The 12,737-nt window shown below is 37.7% G+C and overlaps 1 protein-coding gene across 1 annotated transcript; it reads right to left on the reverse strand.

The window, feature by feature from the left end:
* Positions 1 to 103: 103 nt before the first annotated feature.
* cdk2ap2 (cyclin dependent kinase 2 associated protein 2) lies at positions 104 to 8,427 on the reverse strand. Its single transcript, XM_063475291.1, has 5 exons — positions 8,360 to 8,427; positions 6,900 to 7,055; positions 6,562 to 6,653; positions 5,602 to 5,722; positions 104 to 804 (listed from the first exon to the last, which is right to left on the reverse strand). Exons 2-5 carry the CDS (start codon positions 6,952 to 6,954, stop codon positions 737 to 739), a joined length of 336 nt encoding a protein of 111 aa, XP_063331361.1. The 5' UTR covers positions 6,955 to 7,055; positions 8,360 to 8,427; the 3' UTR covers positions 104 to 736.
* Positions 8,428 to 12,737: the final 4,310 nt, after the last annotated feature.

A 12,737-nucleotide genomic window follows, 5' to 3' on the forward strand; every position in this document is an offset into this window, starting at 1 on the left:
AAAAAAAAAAACACTCCATTGAAAGATGTTGAGTCACATTTGTTTGATAAAACCTACAGTAACATCTTAAAAACCTAAAAAGCATTTTACAGTTTTTTTGTGATTTTTTTTTTATTTATTTATACATACCGAATCTCAAAAATCTGGTTTACAAAATTTCCATACTAACAAACTGACATGAGATGTACAGAGTTCTTGGGAATGAGAAATGTCCGATGTGTGTTTACAAAACATGGAAAACAAAACAAGGGTGAAAGGAACAGGAGGATATTCAAGATGTACAGAATAACAGAGAAAATGCTCATGGGTTGAAAACTGGATGTTCGAAATCGACACAGGAGCACTGGTGCAGTGGGGACATCATTAAAAAAAGTCAACTTTCTTGGTCAAATCCCATTGTTGAACAAATATAAACATTCCCATCCACTTTGATATCCCCAGCTTGACCTAAAAATGTGCTGAAATTCCCCACATTTTTAAAATAGATATAAAATTTTCTGTTTGCGTACGCCCAACGAGTTGCAGAAAGTTTGTCTTTACCAAAATGGGCGTGGTGAAATGCTGTGAATGGATACAAAGGGACATAATGCACCTCTAAAAAGCCAGTGGAAAGAGGAAGGATTTAATTTATAAAAAAAAAAAAAAAGGTTATAAAACATCCAATGGGGATCACGATGTGGGCAGGTGTCGCAGGAAAAAGAGCGCCAGTGCCAGGTGGAGGGATTTGTCCAAAAGGTTATGTGCGGGCGCTTCTCTCCGTCTCTGCAAGACACTCCCTGACCAGTGCACGGGCATGGATTATACCTGTATGACACAAACACAAGGCAAGTTTACAAAAAAAAAAAAAGACTACCTCAAATACAACAAACGCAACAGTCATTACTGCCAAATTAGAGGTCTCTCATTAACCAAGAAAACTGAGTTGATTTAACCCATAAAAGTATTTCAAAAAAGACCCGCTAATGTTGTTTTCTTACCTACCTAATTAATGAAAAGTTGTTGTCATTTCATATTCCAGCTATTCCTCAAAAAACACTTTTTGGCTATCATGCCATTTAAATTTTTAACTTTCCTTTTATACTTTTAATAAAATTCTATTTTTTTTGTGTTTTTACCCCAGACTTCCTGCATTTGTTTCCTATGGAATTACCCTATATTCTTACAAAGTGTGAGTGTCAGGAATATATTTTTTGTGGACCACAAAGAGTGCCACCACTTAGGAAGATTATTTTACACAACAAGAACTAACACACAGTGTTCAGACAACAATTTATCCCCCAGTGATTGTGTCACTGTAGATGAACGCTTGTGCCATCCAGGGGAAGGTTCAGATTTCTACGATACAATCCAAACAAGCCTGTCGAGCATGGCCTAAAGATCTTCTTGGTTTGTGATGCACAAATCTGGACACAACAAAATGATGGATGAAAATACCAGAGAAGGGAAAAAAAGCACAACTGATCCTGTTCTACAATAAGACCAAAGGAGGTGTATATACTGTGGATACACAAGACTTCTGGAATGACGCATTTTGGACACACAAGACTAAAGTGGAGATATTCTGGGTAATGCACAGCACCACACAAATCAAACACAGCATATCAGCACAAACATCTGTCTCGAACTATCAAACAGAGTGGTGGAGGTACAGAACAAATCCCTGCAAACTTCAACGAACTGAAGCAGCTTTGTAAAGAAGAGTGGGATCATTACTCCAAAGATATGAAACTCAGTCATACAGAAAATGAGAACTTATTTTTAGTTATTGCTACTAAATGTACACAAGCTACCAAATCATAGTGTACTTATATTTTCACAGGACTGCACAGTCATGTGACAAACCTTATCTTTTAAATGCATGTATGCAACTCAGTTTCACTAAATTCGTCACTGTGCCCCACACTTTGAGAAATGTGTCTTAATGGATAACTGACTGTGATAACTTATTCCAGCTTTCATGGGGGGCTTTACCTGGCAAATTTCTTATAAATGTGGATATTGGGCTTTAAGTCTTCAGCTGGAGTCAGAGACAATTTTCTTTATATAAAAGGATAATAACAGAGCACTGTTACTGCAGCAAGTAAATAACCATTTTCAGAATAAGCTGTGTGAAATCTGTTAGTACATGACTTAATAATTGACCAACAAATCGATTTACTCTGCCTTACAGAAACCTGGTTGCAGCAGGATGATTATGTTAGTTTAAATGAATCAACACCCCCGAATCATTCTAACTACCAGAAACCTCGAAGCACAGGCCGAGGGGGCGGTGTGGCAGCAATTTTTCACACCAGTCTATTAATTAACGAAAGACCAAGACAGACTTTTAATTCATTTGAAAGCCTGATGCTTAGCCTTGTCCACCCCAGCTGTAAAACTCAGAAACCAGTCTTACTTGTTATCATCTATCGTCCACCTGGGCCTTACACAGAGTTTCTCTCTGATTTCTCAGACTTTTTATCTGATTTAGTGCTCAACTCAGATAAAATAATTATTGTGGGTGATTTTAACATCCATGTAGATGCTAAAAATGACAGCCTCAAAATTGCATTTAATCTGTTATTAGACTCAATTGGCTTCTCTCAAAATGTAAAAGAACCCACCCACCACTTTAATCACACTCTAGATCTTGTTTTAACATATGGCATAGAAACTGAACATTTAACAGTGTTTCCTGAAAACCCTCTGCTGTCTGATCATTTCCTGATAACATTTACATTTACAATAATTGATTACACAGCAGTGGAGAGTAGACTTTATCAAACTAGATGTCTTTCTGAAAGTGCTGTAACTAAGTTTAAGAATATAATCCACCCACTGTTATCATCTTCAATGCCCTGTACCAACATAGAGCAGAGCAGCTATCTGAACGCTACTCCAACAGAGGTCGATTATCTTGTTAATAATTTTACCTCCTCACTACGTACGACTCTGGATACTGTAGCTCCAGTGAAAACTAAGGTCTCAAATCAGAAGTACCTGACTCCGTGGTATAATTCTCAAACACGTAGCCTAAAGCAGATAACTCGTAAGCTGGAGAGGAAATGGCGTGTCACAAATTTAGAGGATCATCATTTAGCCTGGAGAAATAGTTTGCTGCTTTATAAGAAAGCCCTCCGCAAAGCCAGAACATCTTACTATTCGTCACTGATTGAAGAAAATAAGAACAACCCCAGGTTTCTCTTCAGCACTGTAGCCAGGCTGACAAAAAGTCAGAGCTCTACTGAGCCAACCATCCCTTTAACGTTAACTAGTAATGACTTCATGAACTTCTTCAGAAATAAAATTTTTATCATTAGAGAAAAAATTACCAATAATCATCCCACAGATGTAATATTATCTACAGCTACTTTTAGTACCATTGATGTTAAGTTAGACTCTTTTTCTCCAATCGATCTTTCTGAGTTAACTTCAATAATTACTTCCTCCAAACCATCAACGTGTCTTTTAGACCCCATTCCTACAAAACTGCTCAAAGAAGTCCTGCCATTAATTAATTCTTCAATCTTAAATATGATCAATCTATCTCTAATAATTGGCTATGTACCACAGGCCTTCAAGGTGGCTGTAGTTAAACCCTTACTTAAAAAGCAATCTCTAGACCCAGCTGTCTTAGCTAATTACAGGCCAATCTCCAACCTTCCTTTCATATCAAAAATCCTTGAAAGAGTAGTTGTCAAACAGCTAACAGATCATCTGCAGAGGAATGGCTTATTTGAAGAGTTTCAGTCAGGTTTCAGAGCTCATCACAGCACAGAAACAGCTTTAGTGAAGGTTACAAATGATCTTCTTATGGCCTCTGACAGTGGACTCATCTCCGTGCTTGTCCTGCTAGACCTCAGTGCAGCGTTTGATACTGTCGACCATAATATCCTATTAGAGCGATTAGAACATGCTGTAGGTATTACAGGTACTGCACTGCAGTGGTTTGTATCATATCTATCTAATAGACTCCAATTTGTTCAAGTAAATGGAGAGTCTTCTTCACATGCTGAGGTTAATTATGGAGTTCCACAGGGTTCAGTGCTAGGACCAATTCTATTTACATTATACATGCTTCCCCTAGGTAGCATCATTAGAAGACATAGCATAAATTTTCACTGCTATGCAGATGATACGCAGCTCTATCTATCCATGAAGCCAGGTAACACACACCAATTAGTTAAACTGCAGGAATGTCTTAAAGACATAAAGACCTGGATGGCCGCTAACTTCCTGCTTCTTAATTCAGATAAAACTGAGGTTATTGTACTCGGCCCTGAAAATCTTAGAAATATGGTATCTAAGCAGATCCTTACTCTGGATGGCATTACCTTGGCCTCCAGTAATGCTGTGAGGAACCTTGGAGTCATTTTTGACCAGGACATGTCCTTCAAGGCACATATTAAACAAATATGTAAGACTGCTTTCTTCCATTTGCGCAACATCTCTAAAATTAGAAATATCCTGTCTCAGAGTGATGCTGAAAAACTAGTTCATGCCTTCATTACTTCCAGGCTGGACTACTGTAACTCATTATTATCAGGATGTCCTAAAAACTCCCTGAAAAGTCTTCAGTTAATCCAAAATGCTGCAGCAAGAGTACTGACAGGGACTAGAAAGAGAGAGCATATTTCTCCTGTTTTGGCTTCCCTTCATTGGCTTCCTGTTAAATCCAGAATTGAATTCAAAATCCTGCTCCTCACATACAAGGTCTTAAATAATCAGGCCCCATCTTATCTTAATGACCTTGTAGTACCATATCACCCTATTAGAGCACTTCGCTCTCGCTCTGCAGGCTTACTTGTTGTTCCTAGAGTATTTAAAAGTAGAATGGGAGGGAGAGCCTTCAGTTTTCAGGCCCCTCTTCTGTGGAACCAGCTTCCAGTTTGGATTCAGGAGACAGACACTATCTCTACTTTCAAGGTTAGGCTTAAAACTTTCCTTTTTGCTAAAGCATATAGTTAGGGCTGGACCAGGTGACCCTGAATCCTCCCTTAGTTATGCTGCAATAGACGTAGGCTGCCGGGGATTCCCATGATGCATTGAGTTTTTCCTTTCCAGTCACCTTCTCACTCACTATGTGTTAATAGACCTCTCTGCATCGAATCATATCTGTTATTAATCTCTGTCTCTCTTCCACAGCATGTCTTTCATCCTGTTTTCCTTCTTTCACCCCAACCGGTCGCAGCAGATGGCCGCCCCTCCCTGAGCCTGGTTCTGCCGGAGGTTTCTTCCTGTTAAAAGGGAGTTTTTCCTTCCCACTGTCGCCAAAGTGCTTGCTCATAGGGGGTCATATGATATGATTGTTGGGTTTTTCTCTTTTTCTCTGTATTTATTATTGTGCTATCTACTGTACAAAATAAAGCGCCTTGAGGCGACTTTTGTTGTGATTTGGCGCTATATAAATAAAATTGAATTGAATTGAATTGAATTGAAATCCACATTCACCAAAGAGCAAAGAAAAGTGAAAAGTTCACCAATCTTCCTCTGATTCCATTTGCATAATAGATGCATAAAAAAAAAAAAACAACTTCACCCCACCCCCCCCCAAAAAAAACAAAACAACAACAACAATGATCTGAATCCTACTGACATGCACTTTTGACTACTAAAACATACCTCTCTTTAGCCTCTCCATAGCGCTCTTGCTCCCTGCATATGTGGGCCTGATCTCACGGCTCATCTCCTCAATGACAGACAGGAGCTCACTGTAGGTGGACCCTTGGGACACTTTCACAGGCTGTTTGGGAAAGTAGTAAAAAACGTTAGTCATTTCACAGTTCCACATACACGCCAGACATGAATGAAAAATGTAGATTTTTTTTCTTTTTCTTTTTTAGAATGAGATGAAAAATATGTCAGTTTGTTTTTTACAGCAGAAGTAACAATGATGAAGTAATACTGCAATGATGTAGTATTGTAGTGTAGTATTCACTGCCTCATCTAACAATAATGTAACTCTCTCAGAGTTAACTCTCTCTCTCAGAACTCTTTTGAAATCAAGTTCCCTTCAGTGGTTTCAATTTATGCTAATGAAACATGCTTCAGTCAAACACTGACCACCTTCCACTGCCAACAATATTTATTGCACTTAATCAATATAGCACTAATAAGTAGTGCAGAAAGGCACATTTTTTTTCTACTACCTTAGAGTGCGACTTTACTGATAGACATTTCTATAGTATCTTCTTGTATGTTGTTGTAATGCTTTAACTTAATGTACTTAAACTTAACTGTTTAACTCCTAATGCTTCACTTTTTGCTGGATGTGTGGGAACAAAAACAAACTTCTATGCAGCTTCAAATAAAGGAAAATGACTTTTTATCACACCTTTTAGAAATAATTCAGCAATAGCAAAGAGGTGAATTTAATCAACCCCAGGCTGGGACATGAGTGTGAAAAGTATGTGAATACACAAGTTTCTTTTTTAGTTTATTTATTCAGTTAAGGTCCAGTATTGACATAAGCAGAGTGGTTGAAAATCCATGTTTGGTGACCTATGCTTCAGTAAAAACATGACAACTCTTTACTAAAGCAGTCTGTATTCAAGTATCAGAGCAATTAAATTGTTGTTGTACCTGAACAAAGCCCATGGAGGGCGGGCCAAAGTCACTGAAGGCCGGCCTGAAGTTGGACGACGATGGAAGAGATGGAGAGGGTACAGAAGACCCTGGCCAGAAGAAGAGAAGAGATAGAACACATTAAAGGCTGAACCTAAAACACAAGCAATTTTGTTTCAAATGTAAAATATTAAAAAATAGTTTAATAATACTATTGTGCTGTAGCACTGGTTTATGAAGGCAATGGGACTGTTGACCATAGTCACAGTGTGAACTGTTTCATACATACACACCACAGGAAACTGACAACATGCTAATAACGGCACTGAACAACATTACAGCTGGTCCTAAAGTACCTGGTGGAGTGTGGTTGGAGCCAGATGGTGCAGGAGCAATGGGTTTGTAACTCATGGCGATTTCAGCAGGCAGCTCCCCGTACGACGTGCCGCTTCCTTCAGTCCCGTCAACCCGATACTTATACAGCTTTACAGGTGATGATGAGCTCCTAAGAGCTAATGCATAAAGATACACAGAAACACAAATGCAATTCAATCCATGAATAGAAGGAAGCAAAGGAAGCTGTGAATCACAATAATCAGGAATCACCATCAACAACAGTCGGTGAGGAAATCAGCACAATAGACCTTTCTTTAACAGCAGTAGCAAGACTTGTCAGCCTGGATGTGTTTGGGAGCAACGCGAACATTTTTAATGTAAAACTGGAGCACGTTTGCCTTAGGTCACACATTACACAACAAAATTTATGACCTGTCAGTGGAAACATTTCTCATTCAGGTTGCTTTTGCAGCAGAGAGATGAGAAAACCGACAGGAAACCAAGGTCCTCACTGCGGACATTTTATACTCTGTGCTAAAATGACGCCTGTTCTTAGGTTCAACCTTAACATTTGAACTTTATAGCAAAAATTAACAGGCTTGAATTGAGAAAAGATCATTATGTTGTATTACATGATCATTACTGCTGTAGTCACATTTACTTCTGATCAGACGTTCGCAGAGCACTTGTTTTGTACATAAAGCATAAAATTTCTACCCATCCCCATGTCCTCTATATATAACACAAACTAAGAAAATGGTTATGAATATTAAACCTTATATTGCTCCATTAATTATAGCAAAGTTATTGTGAAAAATAAAAAAAAGTTAACTCATTCAGAGGGGACCAGGTGGATTTCAATGACTTTAGCTGACCCATGATAGTAACTTACACTGTATGGGAAAGTACATTAAATCTTCCCATTCAGTCAGAAAACAACAAGTGCCATTAAAAACATACTCATGCTCGTGTTCAACTACAAGCTTTCTCAGGTCATCTAAGAGTCCGCTGGACTCTAATTTAACAATTTGCAGCAAAAACATCGTAATTACAATACAAGTTCCCTAATCTGTCAATGGTACTCTGACTGGAGAGAACCATAGCTTAATATCAGACTACACTGAATCTGTCAACCTGTGAACTGTACTTGTTTTGTGTTTTACGCCGACTCTAATTAAGCTTTTCATAGGCTGGGTGAGCGTGAATGTGGTCACTCAAAGTCGCACGAGCGGAGCCCAGAGGTGCTCAATGAAACAAAAGCTGACGTTAGCATTTACATAAAGCTGCCAAGCTAACTACTACTTGGTAACGTTAGCCGGATTAGCTAGCTTTTGCCGGTTACCACAAAACATAAGTAAACCCCAACCAAACAGGCCTGCGGTTTACATTCTAATACAGACAGTGAATATTAATAGCGTTAAACTAAACTTGTGACCACCGATGACACCTGAAACGATACAAAAAAGTGGCAATTTTGTACCTTTTTAAGGAGACGTGAAATCCTCTGTGGGACGCGAGCTCTGACTCTTCCTCAGTGACTGAGTCTGCGCAGACGAGGGGGCATAGTGGGCTGTTGGTTTTTTTTTAATCTTTACAGCGATTTGATTGGTCGGTTTACATGTGACATATGTCCTAAATGTTTTCCTCACCAGAAACTACTACCGCGCCAAACCTGCGTCATACGTAGGGAAAATGAAAATACGAAAGCTGAAACAAATGGCAGATATAGTTATATATAAATACATTACGATATTTAGGAGCGAAATTCTTTCCCATTTACATAATAATTATAAAGTCTAGAAGAACTTTTAGACTTTGAAACATTTCTGAATTCTGTTTTCACTCCCATATTTTATATTTAAATATATATTTGCGTAACTTGATTGAATGCTTTACTCATGATAAAATTTTGTTCCCATTAATAGCTTATTACATAGTTAATCTTTTTCTTACAATTACAATTACAAAACACAATTCATGCTAGGGCATCATATTTCAGATAGATAGATAGATAGATAGATAGTCAAGGCTCAGAAGGTCTGGACATGTGCAGAGCAGGGATAATGGATATACTGGACAAAGGATGTTGAAGGAGAGAAAGGGAAAGATCAGAGGGTTGATGTGAAAGAGAAGAATGCAAGGGACAGGGTGAGATGGAGGCAGTTGAGCCGCAGCAGTGACCCCTTAAAGGGAGCAGCCAAAGAAGAAGAATAGGATCACAAAAGATGTCCTTTTTGCAGAGCTTCAGCATGTTTCCTGTAGTAAAGTACCAACATTCGAGTTTAAATACACTGAGCTGAGCTTATGATAACTGTATGATGTTAAGTTTTGATGGTGATGATGTTAAGGCCTAATATGCTGTAATAGTTCTCAGATAAACTCGGTGGAATAAAAAAAAGATAAATAAATATGGGAGTTGGAGTATAAAGTCAAAATACTAAGGTAAACTACAAGGACCTTAGAAGAGGTATAATAATTCAACAGGTTATTTATTTAATTTACATTACCTGAGGTGGTGGAACTATTCTAGTTTAGCATACAGACTTAGCCTCATCTGCTACAAAAGAGTGAACAGACAACTATGATTTTGTGGAGATGCACTGTCATCATGCCCCTGCTGTAACATTTTGACCCTCTGAAGTACTGGAACCAAACACTGTAGCACAAAAAGACCCATTTGCACTTCTGTATCATTACATTTTGGCACAGGTGGGAGATGTATTTATGGATGGAAAAGAGATCACTTTAACCTGCTCCAAATAAATCACCTATCATCTTAATTGCTGTTTTGACAATGCACTTGTTTGCAGTGTGAAAATGATTTTCGCTAATTTGCAGCAAGGCTTTACTGTCTGCATGTAATGACAGACATTACTTAAGCATCATTACAAAAAATTGCACACTGTGTAAATATTAAATAGAAAACAAGAAATAATTATCTGCTAATTATTAACATTTTGAATGTATCTGAAAACACAAAGTACCAAGACAACATTGCAAATGCTGAACCTTGTATTTTCTTGCTTTTTGAAAAAGATTTTTTAATTTAATGGCACCAACACATTTCCAGAAGGCTGGGAGCATTGTGTTGCATTGCGCTGCATCTCATCTTCTTTTAACAACGCTGTAACCCTTTCAGAACTGAAAGGATCAATTACTGTTATTTTGAAAAGAAAGAGAATAGTTTTTCCATTCTTGCTTGATATGCAGTACTGTTCAGCTTCTGAGCTGCGCCTCTGTGACATATTTTTCAAATCATAGGTGTTTTGCTGAAACACGCAACACCCGCCCCCAAAAAAATGCTGTCTAGATTGCAGTATATCTGGGTGCAAACTCTTAAGGCTACATATACAGGAATATGAAAAAGAAAGTGTCTAAAATACTTTATCCAGTCCTGTTAAAAACTAAGTACACGTTTACTTCTTTCCATAGGTAGTAAGTGCGTAAGTAGCAGCTAGGTGCTGGTAATCAAATTCACTTGATTAATTGATCATCAACAAGTATGACCAGCTCTGTCAAAGCAGAAGTTTGGGCAGTTTGATGACAACAATGTCAGTCATATTTATCAATTTGTCCCCATTGGTCACTTTGGATTGATGCCTGTGTCAGAAGTCTCTTCGAGTCTAATGAGGGTTCTTCCTCCTTAATATCGCTACCTTTCTACTGCTCAGAGGGGATCATCTAATTCTAAGGCAGGCAATACATTTTCCCAAGTGGCCACATGTGAACGTCGAACTGTAGTGAAGGGCTGCACCAATTAGCTGAAGTTAATTCAGCTCAGTATTAAATTTATCTCTTTGTAAGCTTATCGGAGTTGCCCTCCACAACAGTCCCAGGAAATATTAATTGACCACCAATGATCTGAAGAGTTCCGTCTTATATGTTGGGTCTTGAACTTTGCTATTTCATGCATTTTAATGAGACTTAACACAGTGAAGTGGCACTGTGGAAATAAAAACTAAATTTTAATTTTAATCTTTGTTAAACTAATAGTGTTAGATTTATGGGTCTCATCAGGACTCACGATTTCTGTGTTTAATAATTGTTTATTTATTTCACATATTATTTAAAATGGTCCTTTCTTTACTGGCTATCAGCAAAGATGAAAAAAACATTCTCACTGTTCTGCTGTCTCTCATGTACAATTGTAATATGACATTTATAATTCTTTTTCTTTATGACGCATCAGGTTTTTTCATGCTTTCTAAGGTTATAGATCACATATTTGCTTTAGACACCATGGTCTGAATAACCCTCATCACTCAGGCCACTCACATACAGACTCTATTCAGATCAAGGCTTTTCTTTGCACTACCTCCAAGCTTTGGTCTCCATTGTGTGCCTTTCTGTTGTTTTGTATATATTCCTCCAGACTGTATTCGTCTCTTCTGATTGCTATTTATTCCTGATGTCTTTAGTATTTATATATATATATATATATATATATTTTTTTTTTTTTTTTTTTTTACTCCTGCGCAGTTGGCGCTGAGCACCCATAACGTCATTGTTGATGTACAATGACAATAAAGGGCTATCCTATCTTATCCTATCCTATCCTATCCTATTGTATTTCATTCCATTCTTGTTTTTCCCAATAGTAGTTCAGATCAAAGTCTTTCAAGTTTTGCTATCTAGTATTTTGCCAGGAGACATTTCATCAAACTTTTCTTCCATTAATTAAAAATCGGTATTTGTCCAACCCTTAGGCACAGGTCTATTTCTATTAAAAATAGTATGACTCAGAACTATAATATTTCAAATTTCAGTGTTCCTGGTGTACCTTCACAACAAGCACCAGCTTGTACTATAACAAAAATGAATTATTTCTTAAAAGTTATTATTAAATAAAAATAGCAGAATAAGGTAACAGAAAGGCAGACGGTAAGTACAGAATGCAAGGAAGGGTCAGTCCATCTCAAATCAATGTGGGCCTCATACCCGACTATCACCAATTTATCTAAAACATTTTATGGTTCAAAGTTTGGACTTGATTGCTATAAATTTCACTTCCATAGATCTTTACTATCTTTTCTAAACTTCTTAACTTTTCAAGTTTAATTAATTTATTTTTGTAATGGTCCACTGAACCACTTCCAGCTTGTTTTTCACACTTTGAAATCTGAGGCCAAAAAACATGAATACAAAAAAAAGGCAAAAAATGAACAGGGGCAAAAGCTAAAACTAAAACCTAAACTAGGAAAACTAGACTGTGATGACTATGACAAAAAAGAACATGAACATGATTCAGGGCAGGAGTATGCGAAAAAAAATATGAGAAAAACATGAACTGTGAGCATGACCTGAACAGAATCATGATGTACCTGAACACGTTACACGATATGAAGGGAGGAAAACACACACACACTGACGCTGAGCAGAGGAAGACAGAGGACTTCAATACACAGAAGGGTAATGAGGGAAGTAGAAACACCTGGGGAAACACAGCTGACACAAATGAACCTGAACGCCACAGGGGAAGAAAACTAAACACACTGAACATGAGAACACAAGACTTTCAAAATAAAACAGGAAACATCATGGGACCCGGACATGGCAATACGAGCTTGATCACATGGACACACAGACATGAACACATGCCAGACAGACAAGACCCAGAACACAACGAGAGACACAGAGGGGCGAGACAAAAGGGAAACCTACATAGACAAAGAGACATAGAAGAACGTACCAGACTAAAACCTAACTAAGACAACCTAATAATTATACCAGAATTTAACATTATCACATTAACTTAAGAATAATACACAACTTTAACATTATTTTAACATAAGAAATCTATAATACAACATAAACTCAAAATGCTGGGGCACAGACCCAGTCCCTGACACTATCTCAAG

The sequence above is a fragment of the Pelmatolapia mariae genome, linkage group LG6, assembly GCF_036321145.2.
Source record: "Pelmatolapia mariae isolate MD_Pm_ZW linkage group LG6, Pm_UMD_F_2, whole genome shotgun sequence".
Classification (NCBI taxonomy): Eukaryota; Metazoa; Chordata; class Actinopteri; order Cichliformes; family Cichlidae; genus Pelmatolapia; species Pelmatolapia mariae.

Excerpts from the sequence above, each read along its gene's own strand:
- cdk2ap2 (XM_063475291.1), bottom strand. The coding sequence starts at position 6,954 with ATGAGTTACAAACCCATTGCTCCTGCACCATCTGGCTCCAACCACACT. Across the intron at positions 6,654-6,899 it reads CTCCAACCACACTCCACCAG|GGTCTTCTGTACCCTCTCCA; the intron begins GTACTTTAGGAC and ends TCTTCTGGCCAG. Across the intron at positions 805-5,601 it reads TATGGAGAGGCTAAAGAGAG|GTATAATCCATGCCCGTGCA; the intron begins GTATGTTTTAGT and ends TGTGTCATACAG.